The 16,682-nt window shown below is 42.6% G+C and overlaps 1 protein-coding gene across 2 annotated transcripts in view; it reads left to right on the forward strand.

Moving 5' to 3' along the window:
• Nucleotides 1-16,682, forward strand: part of Pard3b (par-3 family cell polarity regulator beta) — a 1,021,419-nt gene that overhangs the window by 700,886 nt on the left and 303,851 nt on the right. For both annotated transcript variants that reach the window (XM_041659081.1, XM_041659082.1), the window contains exons 17-18: nucleotides 2,121-2,327; nucleotides 3,192-3,429. In XM_041659081.1, the coding sequence (XP_041515015.1) occupies nucleotides 2,121-2,327; nucleotides 3,192-3,429 (445 nt within the window). The remainder of the gene's footprint in view (nucleotides 1-2,120; nucleotides 2,328-3,191; nucleotides 3,430-16,682) is intronic.

Genomic DNA, 16,682 nt, shown 5'->3' on the forward strand with positions numbered 1-16,682 from the left:
TTTGTCGGTTTCTTCTCAGTTTCTTTTATTAAATATGCACTGTCATCTATAAAATGCGGTGTTTATTGTCGTCGTGTGTATTGTTCACAGTGTGAGGCTGCTTCTTGTAAGTTAATGGTGAAGCCATAAGGCAATAATGCAGTTGTCACAGTGTGCTGGCTCAGCTGGGTGGGCTCCAGGGCTCGTCTAGACTAAAAGTCCCATTTCAGAGATGAGGAAACCATAATCAAGTAAATGGCAGCTGCCATCTTAGGTTGTGAAAAGTGGGTGGCACAGAGCTGCAATTGGACTGCCTCTGCTCAGTGCCCAGTGGGGAGTGAAGGGTGTCACTTTAGTGTGTTACTTGTTTTCATCTTTAAATGCCTTAGGGTGTGGCGTGCATTGAAGTCGCTACATACACAATGCTCCGTACATGCTCATGCCCCATGCATGGACAATCTGCGGAATCCATCATTTCTGGTGGTGCCACTCTTGGTGCAAAGTCTTCCTGGTTCCTGGAGGGAAGCAGTGAGGCCAGGGAGAACAGCTTGACTGCCAAGACAAAAGCTTTAATGGAATCCTTTCTATCTTTTGAGTGGCCAATTGGCTACTAATATGTCTATCACTTAATCTTGTCATTGACGATAAGGAGAGTAGCTCAAGCAAGAGTGGAGGTCAAGGAGTAGAGTGGAGTAGGGCAGGCCAAGGGCAAGGCAAACTGTCCAAGAAGACAGCAAGCACCAAAGGCTCCTTGGGTTCTACTTCTCTGCTCTGCACTTGTTAGTTTGTAATGATACAAACCATGTGTCTCTGAATGTGGCTTTCTGAATTTCTGTTGTAGTTCTAGGTTTTCTTTGTACACAACTGGCTCTTTGATAGGTTGTTTTGTTTAACTAAAAGAGTAAAGCCACTGTCTTCTTGTGATTTTTCTATTCTTTACGAAGAAGCTGGAGTCAACACTTGCTGTATGAAGCCTCTGAGTATTTTAACAACAAAATTATATTAAAAGTTCAGACCCACAAAAAATAACATTCAAAAGAGGCACTTTTCTGGGGTCCACACTGAAATCCACCTGCAGCAGCAGCACGGGGAGGATCTCTTTCCTTGCTTGCTTTGCTTTATTTGCAGACTAAATAAATTTCATCCGCCATGCATTAAGCATCTTTAGGATAATGTAAAGAATTTAATTATGAAAATCCTACCACTCATGGTCCTTGATTTCTAGGCCAATCACATAAACAACTCTGGCAGTAATTCCAGGTACAGAGGATGAGAGGGCAAGGCTGAGCTCACGGAGGGAACACTTACTGTGCTAGGTTCATTGTGAGCTTGTGTGCCTCTGGCTGGGAGTGGTGAGGAGCGCCTGGGTCCTCGCGATTCCAGAGGCAAATCTCTGTGAGTTCAAGGCCATTCTGGTCTCTATAGAGTTTGTCTGCCTCTCTGTCCATATGTGTGCACATGGGTGTGTATATTCTCAAACATGTTATCTGTAGATAGTAACTCTCTGTCCATATGTGTGCACATGGGTGTGTATATTCTCAAACATGTTATCTGTAGATAGTAACTCTCTGTTCATATGTGTGCACATGGGTGTGTATATTCTCAAACATGTTATCTGTAGATAGTAACTCTCTGTTCATATGTGTGCAAATGGGTGTGTATATTCTCAAACATGTTATCTGTAGATAGTAACTCTCTGTTCATATGTGTGCACATGGGTGTGTATATTCTCAAACATGTTATCTGTAGATAGTAACTCTCTATCCATATGTGTGCACATGGGTGTGTATATTCTCAAACATGTTATCTGTAGATAGTAACTTCTCAAATTCAAATGTATGCATACCTATGTGTGTATATATATATATGCATATAAAATTCCATGTGTTAAACAGATTTGAATAATGCCATCTAAAAGCTTACCAGAGCTGTACAAAAAGAAACTGAGGTTCAGAGATGTCAATCCATTCCCTTTCCCCAAGATGACCAAAACTAATGGCCAAGCTGGAGTTTAGCCTCCAAGGTTTACTAATCTAACACCCTCTTTTTGAAGCTTCCCGGGAAGAAACAGTCTCAGAATAACATGTATTTCCACTGTAGTGCACTGCTGGAGGGCTGACCTTTCACCCTTTTTCTTCCAGACCCTCCAAGCAAAGATTTTGGTCCAACTCTGGGTTTGAAAAAGTCCAGTTCCTTGGAGAGTCTGCAGACAGCGGTGGCTGAAGTCAGGAAGAGTGATCTGCCCTTCCACAGGCCCAGACCACACATGGTGCGAGGCCGGGGCTGCAACGAGAGCTTCAGAGCGGCCATCGACAAATCTTACGATGGGCCCGAGGAGGCAGAAGCTGGTAGGACCCTATGCCCCCTCCAGTGGGTCCTTCTCATTAGCATCTGCAAGTCATCAGTGAGAATTGCACTAACTACTGAAAAAAATGATTTAAGGATCACAATTATATTTTTGATATTAAAAGTAATTCATTTTCCCGATATGTTTTGCCCTTTGGCTTAACGAACATGGGATTGGAGAATGCAATGTGCAATTTTTATCACAGTGCAAACTGAAAAAAAAAAATGTTCTCATTCATGTCCCTAAAAGGACCAACTGCCATTTACCCTTAGGGCAGGAGCACTAAGCATGCATTTCTTGGCATTCTTATTTGAATCATTAAAAGCAACATCAACCAGAGGACTGTCTGCATTAATTGCACAGAAGCAGTGGGCTATATTTATACTCAAAAAAACCTCTCTTGGAAGAAAACTCACCCTGTTTGTTTCCCAGCGTGTGGGCTTCTGGAGCTGATGGAGGTTAACCAGCCAGCTTCCGGGGAGATTAGCGCTTCACCCCATTTCAAGCCTTTTGTGCTACCAGCCAGCACCCAGTGTGCCCCACTCCTAGCCTCAAAGATTAATTGAAGTGCCCAGGACTGGGAAGTCCTACTTCAAAGGGTGCAAGTAGCCACGTGGTCAGGTAGAACACTGAGCACTTCTATTCGTCCCTCTGCATTTTACATTTTGATATATATATACCCTGACCACTGATAGTGGCTTTTCTCTCTACAGATGGTCTCTCTGATAAGATACATACACCCTAACCATAAGGACCCCTGACCACTGACAGTAGCTTTTCTCTCTACAGACGGTCTCTCTGATAAGATACATACACCCTAACCATAAGGACCCCTGACCACTGACAGTAGCTTTTCTCTCTACAGACGGTCTTTCTGATAAGAGCTCACACTCTGGCCACGGAGCTCTGAATTGTGAGTCTGCCACTCAGGGAAACCCCGAACTAGACAATATGGAAAATAAAGGCAGGAAAGTCAAAAAGCCAAAGGAGAAGGAGAAGAAAAAGGGAAAGGGCAAGCTGAAAATCAAGGAAAAAAAGCAGAAAGAGGAGAGTGAAGATCCAGAGAGGAAAATGAAGAGGAAGGGATTCGGTGCCATGCTGAGGTAAGGGCCGGCTGCACAAGTCCTTGGCTTTGCTTCTCCCAGCTAAATCACTCCTTTGTGTATGTTCTGAAAAAGGATCGAGTGTCCTCTCATCTTCAGCTATACTCATAAAAATCAAGGCTATGACTCTGGTTTTTATTTTTATTTTTTGCAAAGGAAGCACAAAAAGCCTTTTGGGTGTCCCCAGAAGATTGTGATGATGACGGGCAGCGGTCGTAAGCTTGTTGTTAAGAGGCCAGTGCCAAGTAGGGCAGAGGAAGTGTTCTCTGAGTGTCCCTGTGCACGGTGAAAACAAAAGACTAGCTTATATCTCATCCTGTGGCTTCTGATGCAGTAGAGGTGACCCTGCAATGAGGGCCATATGATCCTGGGCTCAATCCCTGACCTTCCACATCTCAGTCATAAGGTCTCACACACCTCCCTTCTACTTCTTTCAGACTGAGGCTAGCATCATTCCTCCCTGTGGGGCCCCGTGGGCCTGGAAGATGAGATGCCGTGTGTGGTAGATTCGGCAGCCAAAGCACTAAGCAGCACACAGTCAGAATAACACTCTGCAGAAGCTATCTCTCCTCATTCCGGTTTCCCAGTGATCTGACTGATTTCTGGTCATTTGGTCAGAGGCTTGCACCGCTAGTTCCATGTAACTAGAATATACCTTGTCCCCGGGCATAACTTCCCTGTCTGTGGAGCCATGTGCAGGGGAAGGAGGAGGTTTTAACTGGCTTAGGGCTCCTTCATGAACACCTCTGTGGACTGTTCAGGAGCAAGCCTGTTAGTATAACAGTGGCTGCTGGTGGAACTCATTTCCATGGCTGACTTGCTGAGGATCGCTTACCTTGGGTAGTGTGCGTAGAGTCCACTTATCCAAGCTTTTTAGATGGTGAGAGAAGTCAGTGACCTGAGCATCAGCGGCACAGCGGCAGTGACGTCATCAACACCATCATCACCATCATCATCTCCTTAGACTTCTTAGATGGAGCCAGAGAAAGCTTAACTCTGTGGTTGCTACAGCAGCACCTGCCCAGCCTTCTACCATCACCCGTCCTTACCCCTCCAACATCACTCAAGTGCAGTTGCTCCCATTTCTTCCCTGCCCCCTACCCCATGGATATCATACTAGCCTTGCTCCCCAAGACTTCTCTAGGGCACCAGTTTGCCTTCCTCCCTAGGACATGCCAGACTCCCTCAAGCATGCTGTCATGCTTCGGTCAAGGGAGAAGACCAGAAAATTTTTGCTGCTCACGAAGCAGAAGAGTTTACAAAGTCACTTCCTAATTCTAGGATTTTCTTGTACCCTTTTTCTTCTTTTAGGCAGGAGGGGAAGTGGGTTGGGGCAGGAAGTAAGGTAGAGGTACCCATTCCATGACTCTATTTCTATAATTCCCTGTCAAGACTACCAGTCTCCATCCTTCTTTGCTACGGATGACAAATGACGTATTTAAGCAAATTGTATAAAACCCTTGGAGTATCTGTCTCTTAAACACGCTGGGGGATACCAGTTGTTCTCAGTGTGAAATCTTCAACTAATAATTTTAGATAGAAAAGACAATTCAGTTCTCTTATTCCTTCTTTCCTTCCCTCCCTTCCTGTTTTCTTCCTTCTTCCACACGTGTGTGTGTGTGTGTGTGTGTGTGTGTGTGTGTGTGTGTGTGTGTGTGTGGAGAGAGAGAGCCTTAGAACAACAAAATGACATTTAAAGGACAAAAATAGTAGGGCAGCCGGGCGGTGGTGGCGCACGCCTTTAATCCCAGCACTCGGGAAGCAGAAGCAGGCGGATCTCTTTGAATTCGAGACCAGCCTGGTCTACAAGAGCTAGTTCCAGGACAGGCACCAAAGGTACAGAGAAACCCTGTCTCGAAAAACCAAAAAAAAAAAAAAAAAAAAACAAAAAAAAACTATAGTAGGGCCAGCTCTGAGCATCCCATTACACAGCCAGTGTTCCAGTAATGCTGCTTCCAGTATGTGCCTTAAAGTCTCAGTAGCAACTTTGCCTCTGGACACATTGTAATAAGAGCTGCTGTGCAGCCTTGCTGAGGTTACCTCTATTAGTTACTTTTCTATTGCTGTGATAAAACACCAGCACCAAGACAACGTATTAAAAAAAAGTGTTTAATTAGACTTCAAAGAGTTAGAGTCCATGGCAGTGGAAGAAAGGCATGGCGGCGGGAAGAGCCGAGACCTCACATATTAAAACTACAATCAGGAAGCAGAGAGAGCACTAAGAATGGCAGGCTTCTTTTGAAACCTCAAAGGCCACCCCCAGTTACACATCTCCTCTAACGGGGCCACACCTCCTAATCTTTTAAGAATTCTACCAACTAGAAACAAAACATTCAAACGTGTGAGTCTGTGGGAGCCATTCTCATTACTCTAGCAGGTCTAATACCCTAGAAATCATTGGATAATAATAAAGAAAAAAGATTTCAAATTTAAAGATCAAATCTTTTGTTTTGATTTGTGAATCTCACCGACAGAAGAAAGACATACGGACAAGCTAAGCAGAAGGGGTGGGCTCCATAAACAGGGAAGGAATGAAGAGAGCAAAAGCAGGGACCGCAAAGTGGAGTGGCTACTGCAAGCAGCTTTCTTCCAGAGTGACTGGAGAAAAGACTTCTTCACCATTGTGTCTCAAGGTGACAGGACTGCTACTGATTGCTTACTGCGAACCTCCTGATATTTTAAAAACTTGTCCATTATGATCTTGTAATATGTATCCAAGTGGCCACGTTCTGGTTTTAGTGCACTTCAGGGGCCCAGTCTAAGGCAGTGCCTTTTCTGCTCAGCGTGACTCTAGGCTAGACTATAGTGAGTGACTCTCCCGTCTGGGCCATCTAGATAATTGCCCTTCCTTTGTCACCTTAAAGTTTGGAGCCCAGGTATCATTATTATTCTCATCAGATGCCGTAAGCGGTTCATGCTAGGGAGATGGCTATGGCTTGTATGCCAATATGAAAGTCAGAATTAAAATCCTCGGAATACACACAAACCCTGGGCAGGTAGTGTAGCAGACTTTCTTGAACTGCCAACTAGCTCCCAAATCAAGACACAGAATCTTATTGTCAATTATGAATGTTCAGATTCATCTTATACCTGTTTCTAGCTTTTTCTTTTACATCAATTAACCCATTTCTGTTCATCTCTGTGCTACCCCGAGGCTTCTTTACCTCACCTACACACTGTCCATCCTGCCATCCTGCTATCCATTCCTCTGTGAATGCCTGGCTGGCCCTAGTTGGCTGGCTTTCCTTTTCTCTCTGCCCACAAACCCCATCTATATCTCCATGGCCTACCTATTGGTCTTTTGGCTTTTTATTAGACCAATCAGGTACCTTAGGCAGGCAGGATGAAACAGCAACACATCTTTACATAGTTAAACACTTATTCTCCAGCACAACCAAATGTAACACATATTTGCTTGAGTAAGCAAATACTCCAGTGCACAACAGGGTAGCCCTCCTATGATCCCTGGGAGTGACAGGATCTTCAGTGTAAGCTGGCTCGTTAGACGAATCAAATTAGCACATTCTGGGTTCAACTGAGAGACCCTGTCTCTATGTGCAAGGTGAAGAGCAATCAAGGAAAAACTCAGCTTCAACTTTGGGCTTTCCCATATGTGCACACACATTTACACACTCACTCTCACATACGTATGCACACATGCCTGCGTGAATACACATACACTCATGAATGGACAGCATCTATGTACGCATGCATACACTAAGGTGAATAAATACATAGAATATTTCTAGTAAAGGAAGTCGTAGTCTGTAATGTAAGCATGTTGGCAATAATTATGACAGTAAATCATGTGAGAATTTTGTCTGTGAAGCTATGGAGTTGAATGGTTGCAAGTTCAGGCTCCGCATGAGGACTTCTGATCTAAATCTCAGCCCCTGCACGCTCCAGCTAGGGAATATTAAGCAAACTAATCTCTTCATTTTAGTTTCTTCTTCTGAAAACTAAAAATATTAATTGGCTCTACTACCACAGTGGAAAATATATTTGATTAATTATATAATCTACTTAGAAGTATGTTTCACAGGTAATATACATTCAGTAATGAACAAAATGTCCCTAAATATTCCACAGCATCTGTATATGTGTCATTTGACAAGGGAGAATTAAGGTTGCAGAAGGCAGGAGGACGGCAGCTCTGCCACCCGGAGATAAGGCCGCTGTCCTGAGTTTCCTCCGTGAGCCCAGTAGAGTCACAGGGCCTTACAAGCCTAAGTGGAAGACAAGGAAGCATGGTGCAAAGAGATGCAGCATGCTTGCTGTGAAAGTGGAAGAGGGGGAAATGAGCCCAGGAAATGAGCAGCCTGTGTACGCTGGGAAGAACAAGGAAATGATGTCCTCTGGCTAGCCCCTTAATTTTCATCCGTACGTGTTATTCAAGCCACTAAGATTGGACTAATTGCTTACAGTATCAACGAAACCAGCACAGTCATTATCATAAGTATTATTACTGCTTTTACAATGCCATGATAATTTATAAGGACAAGTTTCCTCTTTGGGATATTAAAGAAAAAACTATAAACATGATTTAACTGCAGTAATCTGTAAATATGAAAACTCTCAGAGACTCACACGGCCTGTTTCTGAGATTGTCGTCAAGTTAAATCCTGACTGTATTTTTTGTTACATGGCTCCAGGTGTTTCTTGTCCAGTACGGGGCTATCTCTTTCCTTCTTCCCAGTACGCTCCCTATTTCCACAGAGTAGGAGCCACAGGCCCTGGATTCTCCAGACCCACAGCACTTGGCTCTTGCTCCCTTTCACTACTCTAGCAAAATTAAGAGCTGAGAGGTAGGGTTAGATTTTATCTTTGGGATAAAAATAGCAAGTGTTTTCCATAGCCTTTTGCATCCGAGCTGGTGAGCATATTGGAGTTACTGCTATATGCACGCTTTCAGCAACAAAGAACACAAAAGCTGTTACCATTAGCCAACAGATTTTGCTTTAATTCTCATCTGTTGTTCAGATGCTATTGACTTAGTTTCTTTCTTATTTAAAAGCGATTGATTGCTCTAAGGTTCTCGCAGAGTTAGATGTGACTTAAATATGCATTATTTTTTCCATTGTCTGCACTGCTCTAATACATTCCTAAACATGAGCTCTGGTGTAGCTTCTACAGTTAGTCCATGGACAGCGATAGCTGGCCAAGGAAGTTAGGGGGGGGGGGGTTCTTAAATTCTGCCCCCTCCCTTATCCTCGAATTGTAACGTGTTAGCTGTGGCCTTGTTCTTGCTTCTAAAGAGCCAAGCGTTTTGACGGTGCTGATGTTGGCTCTTCCACTCATGTTGGTGACAGAGAGTGGGAGTGTTTATTCATTAATTCATTATTTCACCCACACCTGTTCCTACTGGAAAGTTATAGGGAGTCAATTCCATTCATCTTTCCACCCATTGTCTAGTTTGTATATTGTTATGCTTTGCTGATTTTAAATTACCTCCTTGCATAAGTCATGTCTGGCTCTTGCAAGGGTCATGGGTTATTGTGGGAAAAAGCTCAATTCCAGAACCTTCCAACTTTGGCTGTTACTTCACAAACTCTGCTTGCTTGTGGCTGAGAGAGACCTTCCATGGGTTTGCTATTAATCTTTTGCTCAGTTTGATATAGAAATCAGGAAAAGGCCAAGTACAGCTCCTTTTTATGTCACCTTCTTTTAGTGTTGCCAGCTCATCCAAGGGCTCTTCTGCTTGAGTAGAAATCACTAGGCGGACACCATCTGAGCAAGGCTTTACTGGGACTTGTGTTGGGCACAGGGACATGGCATGCAGAATAGCCAGGATCAAAGCTTAGAAGGAAAGGAAGACTCACGCAAGCACACAGAAGGCTGCTGAGAAAGAGTGCAGGGTTTTACACACGCCTTCTCAGTACTCTACTCTCGTTGCAGGAATGATCTACACAGGCACATGGGAATCACCTGCTCTCTGCTCGTAAGACATAGCAGGTGTGCTCACTGCCATCAGTGCAGGAAGGCAGTGTGTCTGTTAAGTTCCAGCCTGCATTTGCAAGGCTGGGAGGAAAACTTAGGATGGAGTTAGCAGCTCCTGAATCTGGTCATCAGTGGAAACTATTTTACCAAAAGCAACTTGCATTCAGAGGAAAACGTTGGTGTGGGACTTGGGATCCCCATTGATCTATCTGTCAAGGTACTTCTTTATTTTTGCTTTATGAACTTGACTTCCTTGGGTATCATGTTCTTCAAGACACTTCTACAGAAAGGCCATTCAAGACTCCAATGATCAAAGAGCAGAGCTCAAACCTTCAGTAGACAAGTTTCAGGCTGTCAGTCCCAAATCTCTTTTGACCATAGTAATATCACCTAGAGTGGAAAAGCCAGAGATTACCACCTAATTTCTTGGTTGCTTAATAATCTTGTCAATCTCTTGTAGTCCTCAAATGAAATTCTTAGTGTTTCTAACGAATCCTTTTATATAACAGCTTCTACTGTCTTTTCTTGAGAGTTTAGGTCACTTTTCCAATCCCATGTTTGGGAAACTGAGTGAAAGGCTTAAAGTTGTACAAATTCATTTTCTTTATGTGTGTGCGCACGCATGTGTGTGCACATGTTTTGGTGTGCGTTCTGGTGTGTGTGAATGGATTGTATGGGGGGGGGGCAAATATCTAGAAGCCAGATGTTGATTCCAAGTGTTTTCTTAGTTCCTGTCCACCTTGTTTTTTTCTTGAAGTAGGGTCTGTCATTGAAAATGGAGCTCACTGACTGAGCTACACTGCAAACCTTACAGGTCACAGGAATCCTTAGCCCTTCCACACCAGTGCTAGGATTATAGGTGTGTACCTCTCTTTTCCTGTGTGTGCTGGGGATCTGAAGTCAGTTCCTTCAGCCAACACTACTAACTAGGCCATCTCCCCAGCCCATTAAGTTCATTTTTCTATACCATTTCTAGGTTTTTGTCCTAAAGGAATTGTGTCTAGTTAGCTGCTCCTGATAGATTAATAAAGTGTATATCATGCTGTTAGGAAGGTGTTTAAATTTTGTCTCCTTTAAAATTTTGTTCACCCATAATAATTCAATTAATAACATTTATTGACTTCTTCATCTTTGCCAAATACATTCATAATCATTCTATTGTTACTCAACAATATTTATTACAGCCCTATTTTTCCATCAGGTGTTATCCTAGGAACTGGATAGGTAATAGTTAGTCTCAGCTATTATGGGACTTTCCTGTCATAATAAAGAAAGGAAAAGTCAAAGACAAATGTGAGTGTCTTTTGGTGTGTTTAATACAAAACAAGGAAAATGTCACATCAACATCCAAAATGTTTTTAACTATGAAGTCCTCAGGGAACAAAGCAACATTCTCCTAGACAGCTCAGGTATCGAGCAGTGCCTTCTGGACTAACCCGATTCTAAGCGAGAACCTAGGCCTATGGGATTTCCATCCTAGTGAAGGGGAGAGAGCAGAGGATATATGCTCAACCGAGAGCAGTAGAGAGGACTGCAGCAGAGCGCAGTAGGTGCCAGGGGGAAATGGCAGAGGCGCTGGCATCCTCTCTCCCTGTATCTGTCTGTGACCTAAAAGTCTGCATCTGCCCAAGCTTCTTGGAATTTTCAGAAGATATGTTATCTGAAAGGAGCACACTGACACAGAGACCAGGTCACTTTATGCCTTCTTTCTTTCTTTTTCCTTCCTTTTTTTTTAAGCATAGGGATCTACAAAGTTTTTTGTAAATCAATTTCATGTACAACTATAACAAAAAGCAACCTGTAGAGTACACAAAGAGTGTCTGCAGTACACAGAGTCCTGATGCAGCTGACTTAGACATTCTGAGAGCAATGGTCTGCAAACCTGAGTGGTGACGTGGATTTGAAGCTCTTTGTATCAGCTCTACTCTTCCCGCATCACCTTTTCTTCACTCAGCTTCAGACATTGCTTAGATCTCTTTTTCTTTAATCCTAACTTATAAATCATAAAGAAAATTTAAACCCTAGAAGCATAATTTCTAAGTTTTGCCTACACTAAGGGACACACTTGGTTCATTAGGTCCACAAAATTATTGCATATATTTATTATATACAACATGTTTTGATAGGTGGAAGCATTGTGAGGTAGTGATGCACACTAACACATGCATAACGTTACCCACTTATCATTTCTGTGTATATAAATATGCTTGTGGTTCTTTGAATGTAATTGGCCTTCATAACCTCATAGGGAGTGACACTCTTAGGAGGTGTGGCTTTGTTGGAGTAGGTATGGCCTTGTTGAAGAAAGTGTGTTACCACAAAGTCAGGCTTTGGGATGTAACATATATGACCGAGCTTGCCCAGTATCTTAGACCACTTTCAGTTGCCTGAAGAGCAAGATGCATTAACTCTCACCTCCTTCTCTAGCACCATGTCTGCCTGCACACCATTATGTCCCACCGTGATGATAATGGACTGAACCTCAGAAAATGCAAGCCATCCCCAATCAAATGTTTTCCTTTATAAGTGTTGCTGTGGCCATGGTGTCTCTTCACAGCCATAGGAACCCTAGCTACAACAGCATTTCTCTCCAAGTTGCTAATCTCACCCTCTTGAAATTGGGTGTCCTTCAAGCAACAACATCTCAACCTTCACACCCCTGGCCTCTGGTAAGAGCCACTCTCTTGTTCCCGTGAATTACACTCTTCTATACTGCACTTATCCTTCTGTAAGAACGTGTTCCGAGCTTCTTCATGTTGCCTCTGGCAGGACACAGCTCTTACGTCCAAAGAAGCAGAGTTTATTCGAGGGCCAACTCTGAGTGACCTGGACCCAGAAAACACTGAGCTAGGTTACTTCAGGTTTCACATTCCCCTGTGGAACCAGTTTTATGAAAGTCATAAATCATAGCCATTTTAAAATAATTTGGTGGGTGCGTGAGAGTGGCAGTTAGAGCAAGAAGAGGAGTCGTCCCATAGGCCTGAGATGCTACAGGACGGCGTGGTTAGCTCAGAGTTAGTGGGATCCAGTGCTCGGATAAGTTAACAAACTCCAAAAGCATTTCCTCTATTAGTCACGAAATGTTAGTTCTGACACAGAAATGGGCAAGGAATGGCTATTTGGAAACCTAAAGCTAGCCCAAGGTAAGTTATAATTAGTCTCTAGCCCTGCAACAATCCAACTTCTCCACATCACTGCAGTTCCAATCAGTCTCTCTTGAATTCCTGCTCACATGCAAATGGCAGGAGTGTCTCCTTCTTTAATGTTAAATAGTAGTGTGTGTGTGTGTGTGTGTGTGTGAGAGAGAGAGAGAGAGAGAGAGAGAGAGAAACAGAAAGTAAGCATGTTACATTTCTTTTATCCACTTCTCAGCTAGACAAGGCTTAATTTATTTCTGATCCTTGGCAATTATGAATAGTGATGCAATAATCAGGAGGAGTAGGTGTGTTTTTGATATACTCTTTTCATTTCTATTAAACTTATTTCCAGAAGTGGAATTTCAGCCTTAATATCATTATAGGTTCAATGTTGTAGTAAATCTTTATAATGTTTTCAGTACTAGCCACACCGATCCACATTCCCACCAACAGTATGCAAGGTCTCACGCTTCTGCGTGGTTTTTCCAGTAATGGTTTCTGTTGGGTTTTGTGTTGTTTCACTGGGGATAAGAGCTCACTCTCTGTGAGACCCTCCTTTCTCAGCCTCCCAAGTGTGTCTCACCAGTGCTTGCCACTACTCTTTTCTCATAACCTTACTCTGAGTTTGAGGTGATGTCTCCCTGTGGTTTGGACTATCATTTCCCACTTCGTTCGTGCACCCAATGCCCATTTGAGCATTTTCCTTTATGAAATTAGAGGCATCTCTCCTTGCTTCCCAGCTTTGGATTTACTCCAGAGAGATCCTTTGTCGCAAGCTAAACATACTTGGAGTCCACAAACTTTCCCTTCCCCTGTTTCATTTTTCCCAAATTGCTGCTTTGGAATTGAAATGGGCATGGTGCTTTTTCTTTCACCTGAACAGTTCCCATAATAAAGAACAGGAAGAAATGGCATTGCTCAAATCATTCGCTCATTTCTATTTCATATGCTCTGGGCCACCCCTTTCCAAACGTAACTGTGAACGGTTCTCAAGCTTTGCATAACGGCTGGGTAGAAGACCAGACTTGCTGTGCTGAGTACAAATCGGAAGGAGACTCGCCCAGCTGCTCGTTATTTTGTTTCCTTCCTTCCGTTTCCTGTGCAATCTCAGTGCAGAGTGTGTGGATGGTCCTGACCCAGATATTTCTTAGCCCATGTTTGCCCTGATGTTGCTCATGAAGATTCATTTGGACTTGATTCCGAAGTTGGGTTAGATAGAGACTGAGTACTCGAGTCACCAGGGCATGGCGTGTGTGGTACATTTGTCCTCTCTGTCTTGATCCCATCCTGGCTGTTACAGGTCTCGTGTACAATGACTGTACCGTGGCCGCAGGCTGTCGTTACCACTTTCCAGAGAGCAGCTGTAAACACCTGGGCAGCCCTTCAGCTTCATGAGCATGAAGGGCAGAGCTACTAGCACAAGCAGTCCAATGAAAACTTACCAGTCATCTCCCCAAAGGCAAAGGGGCGGACATAGGCTAGAGTTCGGGTGCTTTGCTTCACGAGGTTCATGCCATTTTAAACATGACATCTCAAATGAAAAATGAAAGCCAACGTTCTTAATTTGGCTTCAGGTTAGATAAAGGTCTACACTGAGAGAGGCTGACTGATCAGGATCAAGTTGCTGGATATACTGAACCTGTGAGAAGCATGAGTATGGAAGAAAACAGTGTATTGTGAGCGCTGCTTACCACTGTAAGGGTAGCTGTCATTGTTCTCCTGACTGCCCCGACTGCAAGGGAACCAAGCAGATGTGAAAGCCTGTCAGCATGGAGGACAGTTGTTCTCTTTGTAACTGGATTTCCTCTAAGTTCATCTTGAATTATTTACTTTAGGGGGCTGTAGAGATAGCTCAGTTGTTTGAAATCTGTGCTGTTCTTGCAGAGGACTCAAGTTCAGTTCCCAGAACCTAAGTCCATTAGTTCACAATCACCCTAACTCTTACTCCCGGGAATCTCACACACACACACACACACACACACACACACACACACACACACACACAATTAAGCCTGAAAGTAAGTCTTTAGAAAATTATTTACTTCATTTTTCACAAAATGAATCATAAAAATTTTGTTTCTTCATTTTGTTAATTTGCCAATTTTTCTTCCAAGCTAAGTCCAAATTTAATTTTTTTAATTTTTAAATTCAAGTTGAAAAAGCCATGTCCCTCACTTCTTTTCTTTCCAGTATTACTATCGCAGGTCTAAGCTGGAAATGTACTCTTTATGAGCAGTAGTGTTCAAGCTTGTAATGGAATTGCAAAATAGAGGCTGTAATATTCAGATATTTGGCTTCCATTTACCTCAGCAATATGATAGCTGATAATATTTATACATTTTCATGTTATACATCTGAGTTTTTATGAGTCTGCAGCTGAGCACAAGAGGGGAATATTAGCACCATGATGTGAACAGACTGTGGACAGGAGAGTGTAAAGGAATGTGTGAATGGGACAAGTGATGAAAGTGATGGAGATATCTACGTGGATAGTCACTAAAATGTTACATGAAGGTTGATTTTTGAATGAAACCCAATCAGGGCAGTTTGTCTAGTGTTCATTACTCAACTAAAAGAAGAACCTGGGACAGAAGGGCTACTCATCAGATGGGCCAAGTACAGACAAAGGAGATGCTGGGGTTCCCAGCAGGCTGGATTGTTTGCACTATGACTTTAATAACAATTTTTCTCAGCTCTCAAGCTTGTCTACAAGTGTTTGTTTATCCCTCTGTTTGCTGAATGTGTGTTCATGGACAGATCAGGGCCTGTACAGAGTTATTAATATGAAAATGGATGGCTACCTTCTTTTCAGAGTCTGATTGCTGCTCGTTGCCTTCCCTTCCTACTCTGTGTAATCTTGATTATTCTGGAGCTCTTGTTTTCCACTGCCCAGCACAGTAGGGCGATTTGATTTTCTCCTAGTTATCACAATAAAGAATGATCACATAGGGTGTCAACTAAAAGGCTTATTTTGTTTAATTAGGGTCCCTTCTGCTCTTAATATGCCTGCACAACTCCCATTGTGTTAATGCAAATGACACAACAGCACTGAAGAAGAATAGACCACTTTATCTCATCCTGGGATAATGAGGTTTAGATTTGTTAGCAGATCAAGACGAAAGTCCAGTGCTTTAACTTATAACGCAATTGATATGCTAAAAAGAACTTTCACAGGCACTAAAATGGAAGGTACACAATCATAAATAAATGTCATTAGCATTTAAGATGAAATATAATCATTTAAGATGCTAGATTAATAAAATGTAGACAATTTCCTGATGGACCTATTTGCATACTCATGTTAAGTAACTAATAAAGCATACTAACAACAGTTTTATCTGTATATACAAACACTTGAAGTTCCCAGTGGGAATGCATTTGCCTAATATGCCTTGCCCATGTCCAGCACAATGTCATGTCCTTGTGAGATGTTTGCTTATGATTATTAGGAAATGACATGTTAGGATTTAATAGCTTGTCCGGGATAGGGTAGAATCAGATCTTTGGTTTGCACTTTTTATCTGAAAACTTCAATATAATTTACTAATGTCCATCTTCAACATTCTTGGGACATGAATGTGTTAAATCGCTGTTTTCGTCACAGATAATTGCAGCACAAAGCAGTCTGCCTAAAGCCACAGCTCAAGCTGATGCTGTGGCCAAGATTCCTCCTTCATCACTACTGTCGTGTTAGCCTCCAAAATGTCCTAGTCACTGGCCACCTAGAGGCTGTGAATAAAAATACCCTATAGAACCATATTTATTATTGTTATCTATTGAATTTTCCTCTCCAAAGGTGACATCAAAATAGTAATTTGTTAACATGATCCAGGTCACAATTAAATAAAAAGATTCTAATCTCAAGCACAATAACTGTGACTATTCTCACAGAACAAGAAAAGGACTCCTCAGAACAATTAAAAACAGCTAGGAGATACGTTACCCGAAACAGAAAATAGATAGTAGGTGTGTGAACACTATTGGACTTTAGTAGCCACGGCTTTAGAGACAATCCAGTTTGTTTCTCCAACTGTTGTCTGCTTTCAACTTCAGCTTCAACAAGTTTAAAATCTGATTTGGAATCTGCCTATTGAAGTCCCCAGTTTATGTTGACTTTCCTAATTATGTCTGAGGCAATATCAGGAATCCCATGACATCTGGGATACGTCCTGCCTCCCC

The sequence above is a fragment of the Microtus oregoni genome, unplaced genomic scaffold (assembly GCF_018167655.1).
Source record: "Microtus oregoni isolate MIOR12 unplaced genomic scaffold, Mior012 000010F_ref0000083, whole genome shotgun sequence".
Taxonomy (NCBI): Eukaryota; Metazoa; Chordata; class Mammalia; order Rodentia; family Cricetidae; genus Microtus; species Microtus oregoni.